General features: G+C 42.5%; 1 protein-coding gene and 1 long non-coding RNA gene across 3 annotated transcripts; both read left to right on the forward strand.

The window, feature by feature from the left end:
• Nucleotides 1–1,042: 1,042 nt before the first annotated feature.
• Nucleotides 1,043–7,849, forward strand: LOC110491298 (RPE-retinal G protein-coupled receptor). Of its 2 annotated transcripts, none has more exons than XM_021564651.2 (7): nt 1,043–1,496; nt 1,938–2,097; nt 3,555–3,676; nt 4,249–4,402; nt 5,121–5,238; nt 6,521–6,634; nt 6,805–7,849. In XM_021564651.2, exons 1-7 carry the CDS (start codon nt 1,421–1,423, stop codon nt 6,949–6,951), a joined length of 891 nt encoding a protein of 296 aa, XP_021420326.2. In that variant the 5' UTR covers nt 1,043–1,420; the 3' UTR covers nt 6,952–7,849. The 2 variants fall into 2 exon arrangements, with proteins under 2 accessions (XP_021420326.2, XP_021420328.1); XM_021564653.2 differs by lacking the exon at nt 1,043–1,496 and adding an exon at nt 1,567–1,720.
• Nucleotides 7,850–9,385: 1,536 nt separating this feature from the next.
• LOC118939502 lies at nt 9,386–10,501 on the forward strand. Its single transcript, XR_005036428.1, has 2 exons — nt 9,386–9,598; nt 9,654–10,501. It is a non-coding gene; the product is annotated as an uncharacterized LOC118939502 (long non-coding RNA).
• The last annotated feature ends 9,937 nt before the right edge of the window (nt 10,502–20,438 follow it).

Here is a 20,438-nt window from a genome sequence, read left to right on the forward strand (position 1 = left end):
CATAGAGATATCAGTTGATATCCGTTTTCTCCATCTTGATGTACTGTACTTGGCATTAACACTGAAGTAGACAATTCATTTATACTATAGGAGGCTTGATCTGTTCCCGGTGACATGAATACATTAAACTGGCTGCTTTCTTTTTGATTTGTCATGCTCCCTGTATGACAATATGGTGTCGACTGTGATTGCTTTGTCTGTTCCGATTCTTGGTGTTCATTTTTGTGTTGTGTGTATATATATATATATATTTATTATACAAAATGTCTTAATGACAATAAATGTATAACCAATATCCTGTGTACAGGTTGGGGTGACGTAGGGACATCGCTAACAGAGTTACGTTCCGTGGAAGTCAGATTTGATTTCACCCACCAAGTTTAGCCAGACTGAAGGATTATTAAATGTCAACATGTTGCTTTGTGAAAATGGTGAAACCGATAATGCACTGGACCAGGGTCTGTCAGTCCATTCAATATGCTTTGTCAGCTTCCAGCTAGCACTTTAAGCTACTGTAGGTCTATGTTTATGATGTCATGGATGGTGAAGGCAGCAGGTAAAGATGTAGGATCTTAATTTGATCACTCTTTGGTTGCTGAGCATTTTCCTGCATAGTAGGAAATTCTAACTTGTAGTGTATTCGAGGTTTAAAAAGGCTTCTAAAGTTTGTAATTTATACTTTAAAATGTCAGACTTGATTAGCCCTATCCGTTAATTATAATCCACATAATAATTCACGTTTCCCGTTGGTGCTGGATCATTTTCCTGCCATAGCAAACTGGCTCAAACTAAGATCCTACATCTGTAGGCCTACCTATCTAAATATATATTTATATGTTATTTAAACTTTATTTAACTAGACAAAGTCAGTTAAGAACAAATTCTTATTTACAATGACGGCCTTACACCGACCAAACCCTGACCAGGACGACGCTGGGTCATTTGTGCGCCGTCCTATGAGAGATATCCTTCATTGTCATGTGCCGTATAATGTCTACTAAGGATAATCTACGACCTGTGGGTTTAGAGTTCAGTGACTACCACTGGTCAGTAGTAGCCTATAATGTGAGATAGGCGGGCTCCTTATCAGTTGTTTTATAGATCGGCGAGCTGCGCATGCGCACTAGGTGCGCAGAAACCACCACAATGAACACAAAGAAAAATATATTTTCGGAAAAAGAAGAAAATAGTTAATATCCAATGTGTAGCATACTCTATCATTATCACTGTACCTCTAATTAGAACATTCCTGTAGGGATCGGTAAGGTTTTTTCTTGAGATAAGTCCTTGAATGCCTTTTCACGTGAAAGAGCGTTTATAAGGAGTTCAGTCTTAGAAACCTCTGGGCACTTTTAGAAGCGAAAATAAACGTAGAGGAATTATCTGTAGTGTCCCGACAATTATAGTAGCCATTAAAAAAATGACAGCATACACATTACCGGAGGGATTCTCCGATTTTGACATGTTTGCATTCGGTTCAGCTCTTCTTGTTGGGGGTAAGTGAAATATTTTATGCTAAATATGTTGAAACGAAAGTTGTTATTTATTTGCACTAGAGAAACGGCTGCCAGAGGATGGAGCCCTGTGGGCTTTTAAAGGGATCTTAAATGGATAGGCCTAAAGAATTTAAAGTCGGACAAAACAAAAATAATTTGGCCCGGGAAATGCTTTGAAGATTCTTCAAGTAATGACAGCAATTTGGCAACTTCAAATCATCCATGTATGTCAATGTGATAATTGCTATTATGTGCTATAATTGTAAGATTATGTTTTTGTAAGGTTGAAATGTGAAAGTGAAATAAAAGTATGTGTGCTTAAAATTCAACAATTTCGGACATATCCAATACGTGTAACCTCCATTTAGTCTGTTTATATCATGGAATCTATCACAAGTTGTTTCCCTTGATGCTTTCTTTCTTTCCTGTGTGTGTTTTTAGGTCTTCTTGGATTCTTCCTCAACGCCATTTCAATATTGGCCTATATTAGCGTAAAGCAAATGCGAACTCCCAGTAATTTTCTTGTGTTTAACCTCGCTGTGGCTGACATCGTGCTCAATTTAAACGGCCTGATCGCTGCTTACGCCAGTTTATTTTATAGGTATGAATTTTTGTCCTCTGACACTGCATTAACTCCTTTGGAGGTTGCCTAATTTATGTGTACATTAGTTGTTGCAAAACATGCGTTTATGCATTGATCTAAAAGTGGTTTACAGAATGATTTGTGCTGACATCCTTTCTAGAGAGGCATTCAAGTAAGGCACATGTATCATGTATTTCTGAGTAGCTATAATGGATATATGCTATACTACACAAAAGGGTGATTCCTCACGAAACTAGGGAAAAAATGACTCTTTTTTTTTTTAGATTTTCATGAAATGTAATCCATATAAGGGTCCTTTGGAGGAAGCATTGTTGACATGTATCTGACATTTGTATCTTCAAGCATAATTGAACATTTTTTTTTTAATGCAGTTTGAAAATTTGTGACATTTTGGCCTGACCCAGGTCTCCTTTAAGACACCAACAAAATGGGCGTCAACTGTAGCTTTTCTACTTGTTCTCTAATATGAGTAGTAATTTGATTTCAAAAACATATTTTATAATTATTGAAAAATATAGAAATGTTGGTTAGGGCAAATTGTTCAACATAAATGTTGAACATCATATACTCTACGGGCATATATACGTTCCAGAGGGATCTCTGCTAGTTTTAAAGTTATGACCCATTTTATACAGAGAAAATGGTAGAGTAGGCAATGTGACCAATCACAGCCCTCCTTTTATTTGTATAATTTCACATCCTGCAAATCACCGGTAGAGGGTGATAATTATTTTAATCAATTTTCGCATTCACCCTGTTGGTAATGCATACTAATTGGATCATAACTCTAAAAGTATCAGGGATTCCATGGGTGGAACTTTGATATGCCTGTTATTATGCAAAAAAAACAATATTTAAAAATACTGTATTTAATGTATTTATATTTTTCAATATTGACAAATTAATGTACTTTATAACAAGCAGAACAAGAACAAGCAGCAGAGTTTCATATGACACTGATTTTCATCTACAGATGAAACAATATGGAGTCTTAAGGGACGAAAGGGTAAGGCCAAAATGTCACATATTAAAATGTCAATTAATTATTTCTCAATTATGCTTTTTAAGATACAAATGTCAAATATATATCAAGAATCCAACCACCAAAAGGAACCTTCTATGGATTAAATTATGTAAAAAATCCCCCAAAATCATGGTCTTCTTTTGTTACGAGAGGAATCGCCCATAACTGTAATGTTGAACAGTTGTTAATGTATGTGATCCTGATGTCATAGTTCAACTGTATAGAATCACAACCTAAAGCAGGTGTATTTGATATAACAATTTGCAGCAATATGAGTCACCATGTTTATGCCTGATGGGAATACATATATATAATTTTTTGTTGTTTGACCAATCAGATCGATCTTTTGTAAATAATCAGGCAAAATATCGGAATTGGGCTGCCTGTGTAAACGCAGCCTAAATGTGCTCCTCTCGTCTCGTCACCCTAGACACTGGCCCTGGGGCCAAGACGGATGTAGCAACCACGCCTTCATGGGGATGACAGCAGTTCTGGCCTCTATCAGTTTCCTGGCTGCCATCGCCTGGGACAGATATCACCAATATGTGACCAGTGAGTAGTATCCTACTGTACGGCGACAGGTAGCCTAGTGGTTAGAGCGTTGGGCCAGTAACCGAGCTGACAAGGTAAGAATATGTCGTTCTGCCACGGAGCAAGGCAGTTAACCCACTGTTTCCCGGGCGCCGTGGATGTTGATTAAGGCAGCCCCCCTTGCACCTCTCTGATTCAGAGGGGTTGTGTTAAATGCGGAAGACACATTTTTTTAATTATTTAAAAAAAACAATTTTACCCCCTTTTTCTCCCTAATTTTGTGGTATCCAATTGTTAGTAATTACTATCTTGTCTCATCGCTCATCTCGCTCATCTCCCGTACGGGCTCGGGAGAGACGGAAGGTCGAAAGCCATGCATCCTCAAATGCGGAAGACACATCTCAGTTGAATGCGTTCAGTTGTACTACTGACTAGGTCTCCCCATTTGCCCTTTCCCAGTATGTGTTCATGTCATTTACTATAGCGTTATGGATTTATTAAACATTTTATTTATTGATGTATACTATATACATCTACAAAGCTACAAACATACTCTTGCAAATTCCAATAAACATAACTTCATTATGTTCCAGATCAGAAGCTGTTTTGGAGCACGGCCTGGACTATTTCAATCATTATCTGGGGGTTGGCCATCATCTGGGCGGCCGTCCCTCTGATTGGTTGGGGAGTTTATGACTTTGAGCCCATGAGGACCTGCTGCACACTAGACTACACCAAAGGAGACATGTAGGCTACGTTTATATTAAATTGTAGGTTATTTAGCAGACATTCTTATCCAGAGCGACTTACAGTCAGAAAATGCGCACACCCTCATGTTCTCTCTCATCTGTGGTGCAGGGAATTCCAGACCTGAAGGTAATTTAATTGTAAAACAACAACTTCCTCACACACTGTTACCTCTACACATGTTGATGTTTCAACCAGAGACCCTACAAGTCTTTACAAAGTCTAAAGATTGACTCCCAAATACCCTTCTGTCTAAACCAGCTGTTGACATCACTGTTTTGCTTAGTCAAATGTCAACAATGGAATAACAGAAACTGGGATTTAAGACAACCAAGCAGATTACCTCAAAAGTAGGCTCTTTACCCCAGTTGAAAACATCCAACATTTCACACACAGAACGAGCACTTCCAAAAAAATCTCTAATGGATTGGGATTATTCATTTCGGACAATAAAAACAACGCTGTCTAGCAATGTCTCCCGCTGACTATGGTTGCAACATTCCAAGGTTTTCCATAAGTCCCAGTTGGAAGATTCCCGGAATCAGAAGGGAATAAATGAGGAACTGAATCCTCTAGGATTTCTGGAAAACCGTGGAATTTTTGGAAAATTACCAGAATTTAGCAACTCTAGACAAGTGAGGATACCCCATGTTTTAAAGATGCACAGTATAATACAGTGTATGTCGTTATACCGTCCGTGTTCATCTCCATTCAACAGGGACTACATGACCTATATGGGGGCCCTGACGGTCTTCTACCTTATCTTCCCTGCTTATGTCATGAAGTCCAACTACGACGCCATTCACGCATACTTCAAGACGATCCACAAGCACAGGGTAAATAAACCCTCCAACATTCCACCGTTAGAACATGTGAATGTTCTTTGGAACATTACAACGCATTATAATAATACCATTCATATTTGGCCAGAAAAACATACTTCTCAATATACAGGGCATTCGGGAAAGTATTCAGACCCCCTTGACTTTTTCCACATTTTGTTACATTACAGTCTTATTCTAAAATAGATGAGAAAAAATACACACAAATACCTCACAAAGCGAAAATTATTTTTTTGACATTTTTGCAAAAAAAACAAAACAGAAATACCTAATTTACATAAGTATTCAGACCCTTTGCTATGAGACTCGAAATTGAGCTCAGGTGCATCCTGTTTCCATTGTCACTATGTTCTGTGTGGGGGTACATATAGTCACTACATTCTGTGTGGCGGTACATAATAGTCACTATGTTCTGTGTGGCGGTACATAATAGTCACTATGTTCTGTGTGGCGGTACATAATAGTCACTATGTTCTGTGTGGCGGTGCATAATAGTCACTATGTTCTGTGTGGCGGTGCATAATAGTCACTATGTTCTGTGTGGCGGTACATAATAGTCACTATGTTCTGTGTGTCGGTACATAATAGTCACTATGTTCTGTGTGGCGGTACATAATAGTCACTATGTTCTGTGTGGCGGTGCATAATAGTCACTACATTCTGTGTGGCGGTACATAATAGTCACTATGTTCTGTGTGGCGGTACATAATAGTCACTATGTTCTGTGTGGCGGTGCATAATAGTCACTATGTTCTGTGTGGCGGTGCATAATAGTCACTATGTTCTGTGTGGCGGTACATAACAGTCACTATGTTCTGTGTGGCGGTACATAATAGTCACTATGTTCTGTGTGTCGGTACATAAGTCACTATGTTCTGTGTGGGGGTACATATAGTCACTATGTTCTGTGTGGGGGTACATAATAGTCATTATGTTCTGTGTGGCGGTACATAATAGTCACTATGTTCTGTGTGGCGGTACATATAGTCACTATGTTCTGTGTGGCGGTACATAAGTCACTATGTTCTGTGTGTCGGTACATAATAGTCACTATGTTCTGTGTGGGGGAATATAACAGTCACTATTTTCTGCTCTTTTATACATTATGTGATTTTGATATGTTATTGTGTGACTTCAAAAGCCAGAAAAGTCTAAACAGGATTAAAGTAAGTGTAGGGGTTAGAATGTATGGTAGGGACATCCCAAGGATTCCAGATAGCTCTAACCCTTAAAAGTCCCATTCAATACAACTTTATTGACTGTCCTTGTATTCCAGTGGAACACCAGCATACCACTGAGGGTTCTGTTGTTCTGCTGGGGACCCTACGAAATCATGTGCATCTACGCCTGCTTTGGCAACGCCAGACTGGTCTCTCCAAAGCTGAGAATGGTGAGCAGTTATTTTTCTTCTACCTTTTTCCCCTTTATTCTATTTTTTTTGTCTTTTTTTTCCTGTTCCTTTCTCTCTGTGCTTGATAATTCTTTAGTTCAATGAAATTTGAATGGAGATTTGTTTTATTTACATCTTTTAACAAGAAAACATCTTTATTCATCTCCTAGTTGCTTCCTGTTTTGGCGAAAACGAATCCTATTTTCAACGCGTGGCTCTATTCCTTTGGGAATGAGTTCTACAGAGGAGGGGTGTGGCAGTTCCTGACTGGCCAGAAGTTTACTGAGCCGGTCGTTGTGAAGTTAAAAGGAAGATAAAGGAAGTTTTCCATTCTGACATTCTAATTCCATGGTTACACTACTGTACAGGCCATGGAATTAGAATGTTCCATTCTCACATTCTAATTCTATGGTTACACTACTGTACAGGCCATGGAATTAGAATGTTCCATTCTCACATTCTAATTATATGGTTACACTACTGTACAGGCCATGGAATTAGAATGTTCCATTCTCACATTCTAATTATATGGTTACACTACTGTACAGGCCATGGAATTAGAATGTTCCATTCTCACATTCTAATTCTATGGTTACACTACTGTACAGGCCATGGAATTAGAATGTTCCATTCTCACATTCTAATTATATGGTTACACTACTGTACAGGCCATGGAATTAGAATGTTCCATTCTCACATTCTAATTCTATGGTACAGGCTATATCCAAACAACATCCTCATCATGCACTCTCATTGCAGTAGGTTTCACATTGGAAGAATGGTATTTGTACAAGGTGGTGAACTTAATGTTAATTGTTTATTTAGCTGGCTTGGGAAACCATGGGTCCAATGTAGCTTGTCAATAGCGGTATGGTGGCTGACTCTCCATTCAAATAGACTTTGGGGAGAAGCACCTGCTATTAGATTGAAGGATGTCTCATGATTGACTAGACATAGGACACTCAGTGACCTACGTTGTAATACAAATACCACAGTAGTCTTAATGCCATGTTCATGCTGAGGGATTTGAAGGTAATACGATCAGAGATCAACTTAAAAGTGGACCAAACTTAAGGTTCAAGCCATGTTAATGTAATGCCGTTTTTTAAATATTTTTTTATAGCCAATAGCTTTACTTCTAGAAGTTTCCCTGATGTATCCCTCCAGCACTGTAATAAACACAGCAAGGTATTCTGCCAGGCAGCCGCTCTTCAATCTGACTCCACTGACCTTACCTGGAAATGGTGTGATTCTCAGCATGCTGCTGTACCTGTACAGCTGTAAAAGAATGAGACTTCAAAAAAGAGCTATACTCTTACCAGACCTGGGTTCAAATACTATTTGAAATCTTTAAAATACTTTAACCTGCCTGGAGTGCCAGATGGGCAGGGTATACAGTTTTTTAAACTTTTTTTTTTTTTTTTTTTTTACAGTATACAGTTTTAAGGCAATCTCAATCGAGCCAGGATAAAGTATTGGAAATTATTTCAAATAGTGACTGAACCCAGGTGTCATTCAGCCAAGACATTTCATGCTATGGAGGTTGTTGTGTTGTTCTGACCAAGTAGATTTATTGTGTCACTTTTGGTTCCTGAGGAGTTTTAGGATTGTGTCCCAAATTACACCCTATTCCCTATTTAGTGCTATTTAGTGCACTATGCCACTGTCATGGTTCAATTTGAAATCTGAAGACAAAAGCCTTGATGTGATGTAACCTCTTCACAGTATAGCCACCAATCTTTCTGTGAAGAACTATTCTCTGTAGATACTTACTGTGGAGACAGAACTTAAAGAAGCAGGATCATCAACTTTTTTAAAGGAAGTGGCGAAAACCACTTCCTTTAAACACTGAATCCCACGGAGGAAGTTTGTGAATGACCAATGCTCCCCATGTTGCGTTACATAGTCTTACAATACATTACATCCCCATATAGTCTGGGGTAAACTAGATTTAACCTAATAATGTTTGGTGTATTGAATGTGTTTTTATTTTGGTTCTAATATAATATGCCATTTAGCAGACAGATTGACAGTCATGCGTGCATATATATATTTTAACGTATTTGTACGTTCAAACCGTAATCTTAGACTGTCACATTGTGTCACGTTGTGACGTTTTAACTTCGTCTATCTTTGTGTAGCAGATGCCGGCATGCATAACCTTACAAAAAAAAAAACAGTCAATCTACTCCATTGCAGTTGTTTGCAATGTTGTCTTTCTCAGTTTTGTCTCTACTCCCAGTCATGTGTTCTGGTCCCAGGTGAGGTAAGCATGGCAGACATCAACACAGTGGTGTAACGCGCCAGCGCCTGTCACTGTGTCGTCTGAGCTGCTTAACATGGAGTCTCCAGTCCTGAAATAAACCTTTAACGAGTGGAGTGAACTAATGCAACTAAGTCCCTGACACAGCCGCCTGTCACAGTAATCCTGTTTGGCACAGCACCAGGGCCTGTCAGAGCCACATCACCCAATCAGCAGGGGTGTTGCAAATGGCAACCTATTCCCTATATAGTGCACTACTATGATCCAAGACCTAATAGCCACCTATTCCCTATATAGTGCACTACTATGATCCAAGACCTAATGGCCACCTATTCCCTATATAGTGCACTACTATGAACCAAGACCTAATGGCCACCTATTCCCTATATAGTGCACTACTATGAACCAAGACCTAATGGCCACCTATTCCCTATATAGTGCACTACTATGAACCAAGACCTAATGGCCACCTATTCCCTATATAGTGCACTACTATGAACCAAGACCTAATGGCCACCTATTCCCTATATAGTGCACTACTATGAACCAAGACCTAATGGCCACCTATTCCCTATATAGTGCACTTCAACAGAGTGGGGAATAGAGTGTCATTTGAGACGCAAACTGCAAATAGACAACAGCCTTCCTCCGGGGGAGGAGTCGGCTTTCTCCTAACTCACCTGGATGTTACAGTTTGTCAGGTTCAGAGAACCCTGTTGACCAATAAAAAGGGTCCTGGATGTTACAGTTTGTCAGGTTCAGAGAACCCTGTTGACCAATAAAAAGGGTCCTGGATGTTACAGTTTGTCAGGTTCAGAGAACCCTGTTGACCAATACAAAGGGACCTGGATGTTACAGTTTGTCAGGTTCAGAGAACCCTGTTGACCAATAAAAAGGGACCTGGATGTTACAGTTTGTCAGGTTCAGAGAACCCTGTTGACCAATAAAAAGGGACCTGGATGTTACAGTTTGTCAGGTTCAGAGAACCCTGTTGACCAATAAAAAGGGTCCTGGATGTTACAGTTTGTCAGGTTCAGAGAACCCTGTTGACCAATAAAAAGGGACCTGGATGTTACAGTTTGTCAGGTTCAGAGAACCCTGTTGACCAATAAAAAGGGACCTGGATGTTACAGTTTGTCAGGTTCAGAGAACCCGATTGACCAATAAAAAGGGACCTGGATGTTACAGTACTCTAAGAAAGTGATTACTACACACCATCATTACAGTATGTTTTAGGAGTGTTGACAGAATGATGTAACCAACCATTTATTTTTATACAAATTGGGCAACATCTTGTATTTTCCTGAAATGTATACAAAATACAGTTCTGAGATCATTTTTAGTGAGAGCAGAATTGGTGGAAATGACAGAATGCCAACTAGTTCTGGATAAATCAACAAAATGTTTAATTTTTTTTAGCTAGATGTGGAGTTTTTTAAAAATGTAGCGATAAATTAGATCAATCCTGAACTGTGAGATGTAGTAGGGAGTTGTAATTTCCAACAGGCCAACATTGTACATAGTTTACCGCAGAAAACTTGGTAATTAACTACAATGACTATAATCTTTCCCGCTGAGAGAAGAGAGAAGCACCGATCGAGGGATAGAAAGTTTAGCGAACCTGAAAATACGTGATTTTAGATTTTCAGCCGTCATAAAAAGTATGCCATATTTACTTTGAAGAAATACTAAAATAGTGATTTTGTCAAACAGCATAGGCAGTAACTCTAGTAACTCTATAGAGATGAGATGTTGACTTGGAATTAAATAATAAAGTCGTTGAAAAAAAGGGTTGGTTCCTTTAAGAGGTTTAAAGTAATGTGACTGCTGTTAATTGTTTTATTCTGTGTTAAAGCGTTTAACCCACATAATGCATAGCACATTTCTTTTAAATGATAGAAATTGAAAAACGTGAATCTTTTTTAATAATCGAACCGAAACTGAACCGACCTCAAAAAGAACTATTCGCTCAGTACCTAGATACAGCATAATCTTGTCATGTTGTGTCTTGTCTCTGTCCTTTCCCTTCACCCTGTCTCCCTCTGCTGGTCGTTGTTAGGTTACCTTTTCTCCCCCGCTTTCTCCCAGCTGTTCCTTGTCTCCTCTAACTACCCATTCACCCCGTTCCCCACCTGTTCCCTTTTTTCCCTCTGATTAGGTCCCTATATCTCTCTCTGTTTCTGTTCCTGTCCTTGTCGGATTCTTGTTTGTATTTCATGCCTGAGCCAGACTATCGTCATGTTTGCTGTAACCTTGTCCTGTCCTGTCGGAATCTGCCGGTCTATCTGAGCCTACCTATGTTTGGTTATTAAAGAAGCTCTGTTTAAGTTAGTTCGCTTTTGGGTCCTCATTCACTCACCATAACAGAAGAATCCGACCAAGAATGGACCCAGCGACTTCGGATCCTCTCCACTCAGCCGTCGGGATCCAGGGAGCGATGCTAGGCAGACACGAGCAGGAAGTGTCTGCTGCTCGACATGCCGTTGAGACCCTGGCCACCCAAGTCTCCAACCTCACAGAACAGGTTCACCATCTCCGCCTCGATCCACCGGCCACTTCCAGGGCTTTCGAATCTCCGGAGCCCAGAATCAATAACCCGCCGTGTTACTCTGGGGAGCCCACTGAATGCCGCTCGTTCCTCACCCAGTGTGATATTGTGTTTTCTCTCCAGCCCAACACTTACTCCAGGAGCACTGCTCGTGTCGCCTACGTCATATCTCTCCTTATTGGACGGGCTCGTGAGTGGGGCACGGCAATCTGGGAGGCAAGGGCTGAGTGTACTAACCAGTATCAGGACTTTAAGGAGGAGATGATACGGGTTTTTGATCGATCTGTTTTTGGGGAGGAGGCTTCCAGGGCCCTGTCTTCCCTATGTCAAGGTAATCGATCCATAACAGACTACTCTATTGAGTTTCGCACTCTTGCTGCCTCCAGTGGCTGGAACGAGCCGGCTTTGCTCGCTCGTTTTCTGGAGGGTCTCCGCGCAGAGGTAAAGGATGAGATTCTCTCCCGGGAGGTCCCTTCCAGCGTGGATTCCCTGATTGAACTCGCTATTCGCATTGAGCGACGGGTTGATCTGCGTCACCGAGCTCGTGGAAAGGAGCTCGCGTTCTCCGTTGCCCCCCTCTCCGCATCACTACCATCTTCCTCTGCCGGCTCGGGAGCTGAGCCTATGCAGCTGGGAGGTATCCGCATCTCGACTAAGGAGAGGGAACGGAGAATCACCAACCGCCTCTGTCTCTATTGCGGTTCTGCTGGTCATTTTGTCACTTCATGTCCAGTAAAAGCCAGAGCTCATCAGTAAGCGGAGGGCTACTGGTGAGCGCTACTACTCCTGTCTCTCCTTCAAGATCCTGCACTACCTTGTCGGTCCATCTACGCTGGACCGGTTCGTCAGCTTCCTGCAGTGCCTTAATAGACTCTGGGGCGGAGGGCTGTTTTATGGACGAGACCTGGGCTCGGGAACATGACATTCCTCTCAGACAGTTAAAGGAGCCCACGGCCTTGTTCGCCCTGGATGGTAGTCCTCTCCCCAGGATTCAGCGTGAGACGCTACCTTTAACCCTCACTGTTTCTGGTAATCATAGCGAAACCATTTCTTTTTTGATTTTTCGTTCACCTTTTACACCTGTTGTTTTGGGCCATCCCTGGCTAGTTTGTCATAATCCTTCCATTAATTGGTCTAGTAATTCTATCCTCTCCTGGAACGTCTCTTGTCATGTGAAATGTTTAATGTCTGCTATCCCTCCTGTTTCCTCTGTCTCTTCTTCACAGGAGGAGCCTGGTGATTTGACAGGGGTGCCGGAGGAATATCACGATCTGCGCACGGTGTTCAGTCGGTCCAGGGCCACCTCTCTTCCTCCACACCGGTCGTATGATTGTAGTATTGATCTCCTTCCGGGAACCACCCCCCCCCCCGGGGTAGACTATACTCTCTGTCGGCTCCCGAACGTAAGGCTCTCGAAGATTATTTGTCTGTAGCTCTTGACGCCGGTACCATAGTCCCCTCCTCCTCTCCCGCCGGAGCGGGGTTTTTTTTTGTCAAGAAGAAGGACGGGTCTCTGCGCCCCTGCATAGATTATCGAGGGCTGAATGACATAACAGTGAAGAATCGTTATCCGCTTCCTCTTATGTCTTCAGCCTTTGAGATCCTGCAGGGAGCCAGGTTTTTCACTAAGTTGGACCTTCGTAACGCTTACCATCTCGTGCGCATCAGGGAGGGGGACGAGTGGAAGACGGCGTTTAACACTCCGTTAGGGCACTTTGAATACCGGGTCCTTCCTTTCGGCCTCGCTAACGCTCCAGCTGTCTTTCAGGCATTAGTCAATGATGTCCTGAGAGACATGCTGAACATCTTTGTTTTCGTTTACCTTGACGATATCCTGATTTTTTTCACCGTCACTCCAGATTCATGTTCAGCACGTTCGACGTGTCCTCCAGCGCCTTTTAGAGAATTGTCTTTTTGTGAAGGCTGAGAAGTGCACTTTTCATGCCTCCTCCGTCACATTTCTCGGTTCTGTTATTTCCGCTGAAGGCATTAAGATGGATCCCGCTAAGGTCCAAGCTGTCATTGATTGGCCCGTCCCTAAGTCACGCGTCGAGCTGCAGCGCTTTCTCGGCTTCGCGAACTTCTATCGTCGTTTCATCCGTAATTTCGGTCAGGTGGCCGCTCCTCTCACAGCCCTTACTTCTGTCAAGACGTGTTTTAAGTGGTCCGTTTCCGCCCAGGGAGCTTTTGATCTCCTCAAGAATCGTTTTACATCCGCTCCTATCCTTGTTACACCTGACGTCTCTAGACAGTTCGTTGTCGAGGTTGACGCGTCAGAGGTGGGCGTGGGAGCCATTCTTTCTCAGCGCTCCCTCTCTGACGACAAGGTCCACCCATGCGCGTATTTTTCTCATCGCCTGTCGCCGTCGGAACGTAACTATGATGTGGGTAACCGCGAACTGCTCGCCATCCGGTTAGCCCTAGGCGAATGGCGACAGTGGTTGGAGGGGGCGACCGTTCCTTTTGTCGTTTGGACTGACCATAGGAACCTTGAGTACATCCGTTCTGCCAAACGACTTAATGCGCGTCAGGCGCGTTGGGCGCTGTTTTTCGCTCGTTTCGAGTTCGTGATTTCTTATCGTCCGGGCTCTAAGAACACCAAGCCTGATGCTTTGTCTCGTCTCTTCAGTTCTTCAGTAGCCTCCACTGACCCCGAGGGGATTCTCCCTGAGGGGCGTGTTGTCGGGTTGACTGTCTGGGGAATTGAGAGGCAGGTAAAACAAGCGCTCACTCACACTCCGTCGCCGCGCGCTTGTCCTAGGAACCTTCTTTTCGTTCCCGTTCCTACTCGTCTGGCCGTTCTTCAGTGGGCTCACTCTGCCAAGTTAGCCGGCCACCCTGGCGTTCGGGGTACGCTTGCTTCCATTCGCCAGCGTTTTTGGTGGCCCACCCGGGAGCATGACACGCGTCGCTTCGTGGCTGCTTGTTCGGTCTGCGCGCAGACTAAGTCCGGTAACTCTCCTCCTGCCGGCCGTCTCAGGCCGCTTCCTATCCCCTCTCGACCGTGGTCTCACATCGCCTTAGATTTTGTCACCGGACTGCCTTCGTCAGCGGGGAAGACTGTTATTCTTACGGTTGTCGATAGGTTCTCTAAGGCGGCTCATTTCATTCCCCTTGCTAAGCTTCCTTCTGCTAAAGAGACGGCACAAATCGTCATCGAGAATGTTTTCAGAATTCATGGCCTTCCGTCAGACGTCGTTTCGGACAGAGGTCCGCAATTCACGTCTCAATTTTGGAGGGAGTTTTGCCGTTTGATTGGGGCTTCCGTCAGTCTCTCTTCCGGCTTTCACCCCCAGTCTAACGGTCAAGCAGAACGGGCCAATCAGACTATTGGTCGCATCTTACGCAGTCTTTCTTTTCGCAACCCTGCGTCTTGGTCAGAACAGCTCCCCTGGGCAGAATACGCCCACAACTCGCTTCCTTCGTCTGCGACCGGGCTATCTCCTTTTCAGAGTAGCCTCGGGTACCAGCCTCCGCTGTTCTCATCTCAGTTCGCCGAGTCCAGCGTCCCCTCCGCTCAGGCTTTTGTCCAACGTTGCGAGCGCACCTGGAAGAGGGTCAGGTCTGCACTTTGCCGTTATAGGGCGCAGACTGTGAGGGCTGCTAATAAGCGTAGAACTAAGAGTCCTAGATATTGTCGCGGTCAGAGAGTTTGGCTCTCCACTCAGAACCTTCCCCTTAAGACGGCTTCTCGCAAGTTGACCCCGCGGTTCATTGGTCCGTTTCGTATTTCTCGGGTCATTAATCCTGTCGCAGTTCGACTTCTTCTTCCGCGATACCTTCGTCGCGTCCACCCGGTCTTCCATGTCTCCTGTATTAAGCCCGTTCTTCGCGCCCCCGCTCGTCTTCCCCCCCCCCCCCCCCATCCTTGTCGAGGGCGCACCCATCTACAGGGTCCGCAGGATTTTGGACATGCGTCCTCGGGGCCGTGGTCACCAGTACCTTGTCGATTGGGAGGGGTACGGTCCTGAGGAGAGGAGTTGGGTTCCCTCTCGGGACGTGCTGGACCGTGCGCTGATCGAGGATTTCCTCCGTTGCCGCCAGGTTTCCTCCTCGAGTGCGCCAGGAGGCGCTCGGTGAGTGGGGGGGTACTGTCATGTTGTGTCTTGTCTCTGTCCTTTCCCTTCACCCTGTCTCCCTCTGCTGGTCGTTGTTAGGTTACCTTTTCTCCCCCGCTTTCTCCCAGCTGTTCCTTGTCTCCTCTAACTACCCATTCACCCCGTTCCCCACCTGTTCCCTTTTTTCCCTCTGATTAGGTCCCTATATCTCTCTCTGTTTCTGTTCCTGTCCTTGTCGGATTCTTGTTTGTATTTCATGCCTGAGCCAGACTATCGTCATGTTTGCTGTAACCTTGTCCTGTCCTGTCGGAATCTGCCGGTCTATCTGAGCCTACCTATGTTTGGTTATTAAAGAAGCTCTGTTTAAGTTAGTTCGCTTTTGGGTCCTCATTCACTCACCATAACAAATCTATTTAACAGATGAGATGGTACGCCAAACTAAACAATGTGAAGGAAGTGTCCAAAATGGCACCCTAAATTATACCCTAAATGGCCCCCTATTCCCTATGTCGAGCACTACTTTTGGTAGGGAATAGGGGGCCCTTTGGGATGCGTATGAAGTCTGAGGGGTTCATGAACTGACATTAACATACTTCGAAGAACTCAAACACAATTGGTGACTGCCTGGTACAGTACACAATGCTAACTACAGATGTAGGATCTTAATTGGATCACTCGGATGTCGCAGGAAATTTCCTGCACAACAGGAAATGCAAACGTATAGTGTATTCAAGGTTTAAAAAGGTGTGTAAAGTTTGTCATTTCCATTTAACAGACTTGAACTAATAAAAAAGTATCAACACCTTCAAAAATGTCCAATCATTGTAATTCACCCATAATTCAAATTTCCTGTTTCTGACATGGCATGCTATTCACTATATAGTGTCCCACATTTGGCTACAGTAGAACTTGATACCATTAGCTGGGAGGCGTGTAGAATGTCATTCATTGTATGCTGTAGCATTTAAGATTTCCCTTCACTGGAACTAAGGGGCCTGAACCATGAAAAACAGCCCAAACCATTATTCCAAATTTTACAGTTGGCACGATGCATTCTGGCAGATAGCGTGCTCAGATTCTTCCGTCGGACTGCCAGATGGTGAAGCGTGATTCATCACTCCAGTGTCCAAAGGTGGTGAGCTTTACACCACTCCAGCTGACGCTTGGCATTGCGCGTGGTGATCTTTGGCTTGTGTGATCTTTGGCTGCTTCACCATGGAAACCATTTCATAAAGCTCCCGACGAACAGTTCTTGTGCTGACGTTGCTTCCAGAGGCAGTTTGGAACTCGGCAGTGAGTGTTGCAACCCGAGGACAGACGATTTTTTACGCGCTTCAGCATTTCCTGTTCTGTGAGCTTGAATGGCCTATCACTTCGCGGCTGAGCTGTTGTTGCTCCTTTCCACTTCACAATAACAGCATTTACAGTTGACCGGGGGAAGCTCTAGAGAGGAGAAATTTGACAAACTGACTTGTTGGAAAGGTGGCGTCCTATGAAGGTGCCACAAAGTGACTGAGCTCTTCAGTAAGGGCCATTCTACTGCCAGTGTTTGTCTATGGAGATTGCATGGCGGTGTGCTCGATTTTATACATCTGTCAGCAACAGGTGTGGCTGACATAGCCAGATCCACTCATTTGAAGGGATGTCCACCAATGTTCCCTTGCACTGAGCAAATTTTTGGTCTGCTGAGCTCAAACTTGGTTCTGTGCAACTTCCAGTGTGCGTTTACTATGAACACTGAGGCTGTACCTGCTTTAAGTTACAGGTTTAACAGTGGCCAAGTAGCCTACAGTGACTATTTGATCCTACCAGAGTGGCCTACCATAAAAAACAATGGAGAAAATGCATCCCATAACATTTTATCATGGAAATAGCTGTCCTAGTATTCAGCCGACAGTAACAGCCAAAGTTTGGTGTTCAATGTAGGCCCACATTCCATGAGACTTAATCTGTTTATCAACTTAACCTTCAGACAAGGAGGTGACTGAAAATGTTGTTGTGTTGTTTGATGCAGGAAATCACTTTACAAAATAAAATGCATTATTATTCCCAAACCATTATTGCTGAGAATCAGACAAATTATGCTTCTCTCTGCCTATTGGCTACTTAGCTTATTCAAGCCTGTTTCAAAATACAACACTGCCCCTTTAAAACATAACCTGACTTGGTTTTCAAAGATGTCCGAGAAAAAAATCACTCCACCTATTGCTGACTACAAATCATTTTTAACTGGGCTAATAACTCACTAACTAGTAAAGGATACGAAAATTTTTTGCACACGTGGCTACATGCAGCTCTTGATCACATAATCTTTCACATTTGGATTCACATTTCTGCAAACCAAAAGGAGTCATTCTGATACACAGTGCTTTTAACACATATTTGACAACATTGTGTGTATTTATAGAGTAATTCATGTACAACATGTTGTTACCACATCCTCTTGGTTCACAGCATTCCAATCTTCCTGCTCCGCCACAATGTCTGTTGTCAGTAACTGATTTCACCTGCATTCCTACACTTTGGACTTCGAAGAAAATCTCAGCTTTGTTTAAAAACGATTATATTTATTATAGTGATTCAGGGGTAACATTAAAAGAATATACAGAATCACTCAAATGACTGAAATAAGTAAATTAAATCAATGATGAGAGAATAGTCAGATTAACTGAGGACTATAATAGCAGTACAGAGGACGCTCTTTTGATAAGTGCAGAGATGTATTATAAGTAATGAATGTTTTAAGAAAACACTGCTGACTTTGTGGCGCAGCAGAATGATCAGTCTACTTCCAATCCAGTGGTTCTGAGTTCAAATCCCAGGTGGGGTCATCCCTTTAGCTGAACAGCAATAACACATGGAATTGCACATTTGAAATTGTGAAGTGTTCCAAAAACACGTTTTTTTTTCACATGTGAAGTGTTCCAAAAACACGTTTTTCACATGTGAAGTGTACAAAAACATGTTTTTCACATGTGAAGTGTACAAAAAACACATATTCCACATGTGAAGTGTTCCAAAAACATGTTTTTCACATGTGAAGTGTACAAAAAACACATATTCCACATGTGAAGCGTTCCAAAAACACATTTTCCACATGTGAAGTGTTCCAAAAACACATTTTCCACATGTGAAGTGTTCCAAAAACACGTTTTTTTAACATGTGAAGTGTTCCAAAAACACATTTTCCACATGTGAAGTGTTCCAAAAACACGTTTTCCACATGTGAAGTGTACCAAAAACACGTTTTCCACATTTGAAGTGTTCCAAAAACACGTTTTCCACATTTGAAGTGTTCCAAAAACACGTTTTCCACATTTGAAGTGTTCCAAAAACACGTTTTCCACATGTGAAGTGTTCCAAAAACACGTTTTCCACATTTGAAGTGTTCCAAAAACACGTTTTCCACATTTGAAGTGTTCCAAAAACACGTTTTCCACATTTGAAGTGTTCCAAAAACACGTTTTCCACATGTGAAGTGTTCCAAAAACACGTTTTTTTAACATGTGAAGTGTTCCAAAAACACATTTTCCACATGTGAAGTGTTCCAAAAACACGTTTTCCACATGTGAAGTGTTCCAAAAACACGTTTTCCACATGTGAAGTGTACCAAAAACACATTTTCCACATGTGAAGTGTTCCAAAAACACATTTTCCACATGTGAAGTGTTCCAAAAACACATTTTCCACATGTGAAGTGTTCCAAAAACACGTTTTCCACATGTGAAGTGTACCAAAAACACGTTTTCCACATTTGAAGTGTTCCAAAAACACGTTTTCCACATTTGAAGTGTTCCAAAAACACGTTTTCCACATTTGAAGTGTTCCAAAAACACGTTTTCCACATGTGAAGTGTTCCAAAAACACGTTTTCCACATTTGAAGTGTTCCAAAAACACGTTTTCCACATTTGAAGTGTTCCAAAAACACGTTTTCCACATTTGAAGTGTTCCAAAAACACGTTTTCCACATTTGAAGTGTTCCAAAAACACATTTTCCACATGTGAAGTGTTCCAAAAACACATTTTCCACATGTGAAGTGTTCCAAAAACACGTTTTTCACATGTGAAGTGTTCCAAAAACACATTTTCCACATGTGAAGTGTTCCAACAACACGTTTTGTCACATGTGAAGTGTTCCAAAAACACATTTTCACACGATTTGTTCCAAAAACATGTGAAATCATTTGGTTCAACATGTGATAACATGAAACTACACTGTTAGTCATTAGTGTTTATTTTGTGGTAAATTGTAGTTATTTTACGGTACATTTCTACAGTAATACGATACTCTATTGGTATTTTGTAGTTTATTTACTGTCAATAGCAATGCACTTACGTACTTTTTGTCCCGTCAAGAATACATTTTTGCACGTTGCTAAAAGTTGCCTGGAATCAAGTCAATAATGGCGTGATTATCTGACACCAACTAAAAAGTAGCAGTGCTCAGGGACACTTGACGTTAAAGGCCTAGATTCAACACGCGATAGCCGACACATAGCTGGTGTTTTGACTGTGTCAGAGGTGTAACTGCATTAGAGCTGTCAAATCGGGGAGTTCATATGGTCATCATCATGAAGCCAAGCAAGTTCTACTCAGAACGAGAACGTGTAGGCTATATTGACATAATGACACTCAAATTGAAAATCATTCCACAAAATAATGAGGATTTCTACCAGCCTAATTGAGGTGTAGATTGCACCTTGTGTTCCAACTTGTAAACAAGGCTGCATGGTATCTCTCTTAATGCAATTCTGTGCAGCCAATGGCAATTTCCGCTTCAGGTATAAGGCCGGAAGACGTTTGTGGATTTGACAGCTCTAATGCAGTTCCACATCTTACACTGCCAAAAGAATCGCTTTGCAGGTGTCCACTAGCATGGAGCTAGTAGACTCTAGCACAAAGTGTGATTAAACACTCTTGGGATTTGAACTTTC

The sequence above is a fragment of the Oncorhynchus mykiss genome, chromosome 16 (genome assembly GCF_013265735.2).
Source record: "Oncorhynchus mykiss isolate Arlee chromosome 16, USDA_OmykA_1.1, whole genome shotgun sequence".
Classification (NCBI taxonomy): domain Eukaryota; kingdom Metazoa; phylum Chordata; class Actinopteri; order Salmoniformes; family Salmonidae; genus Oncorhynchus; species Oncorhynchus mykiss.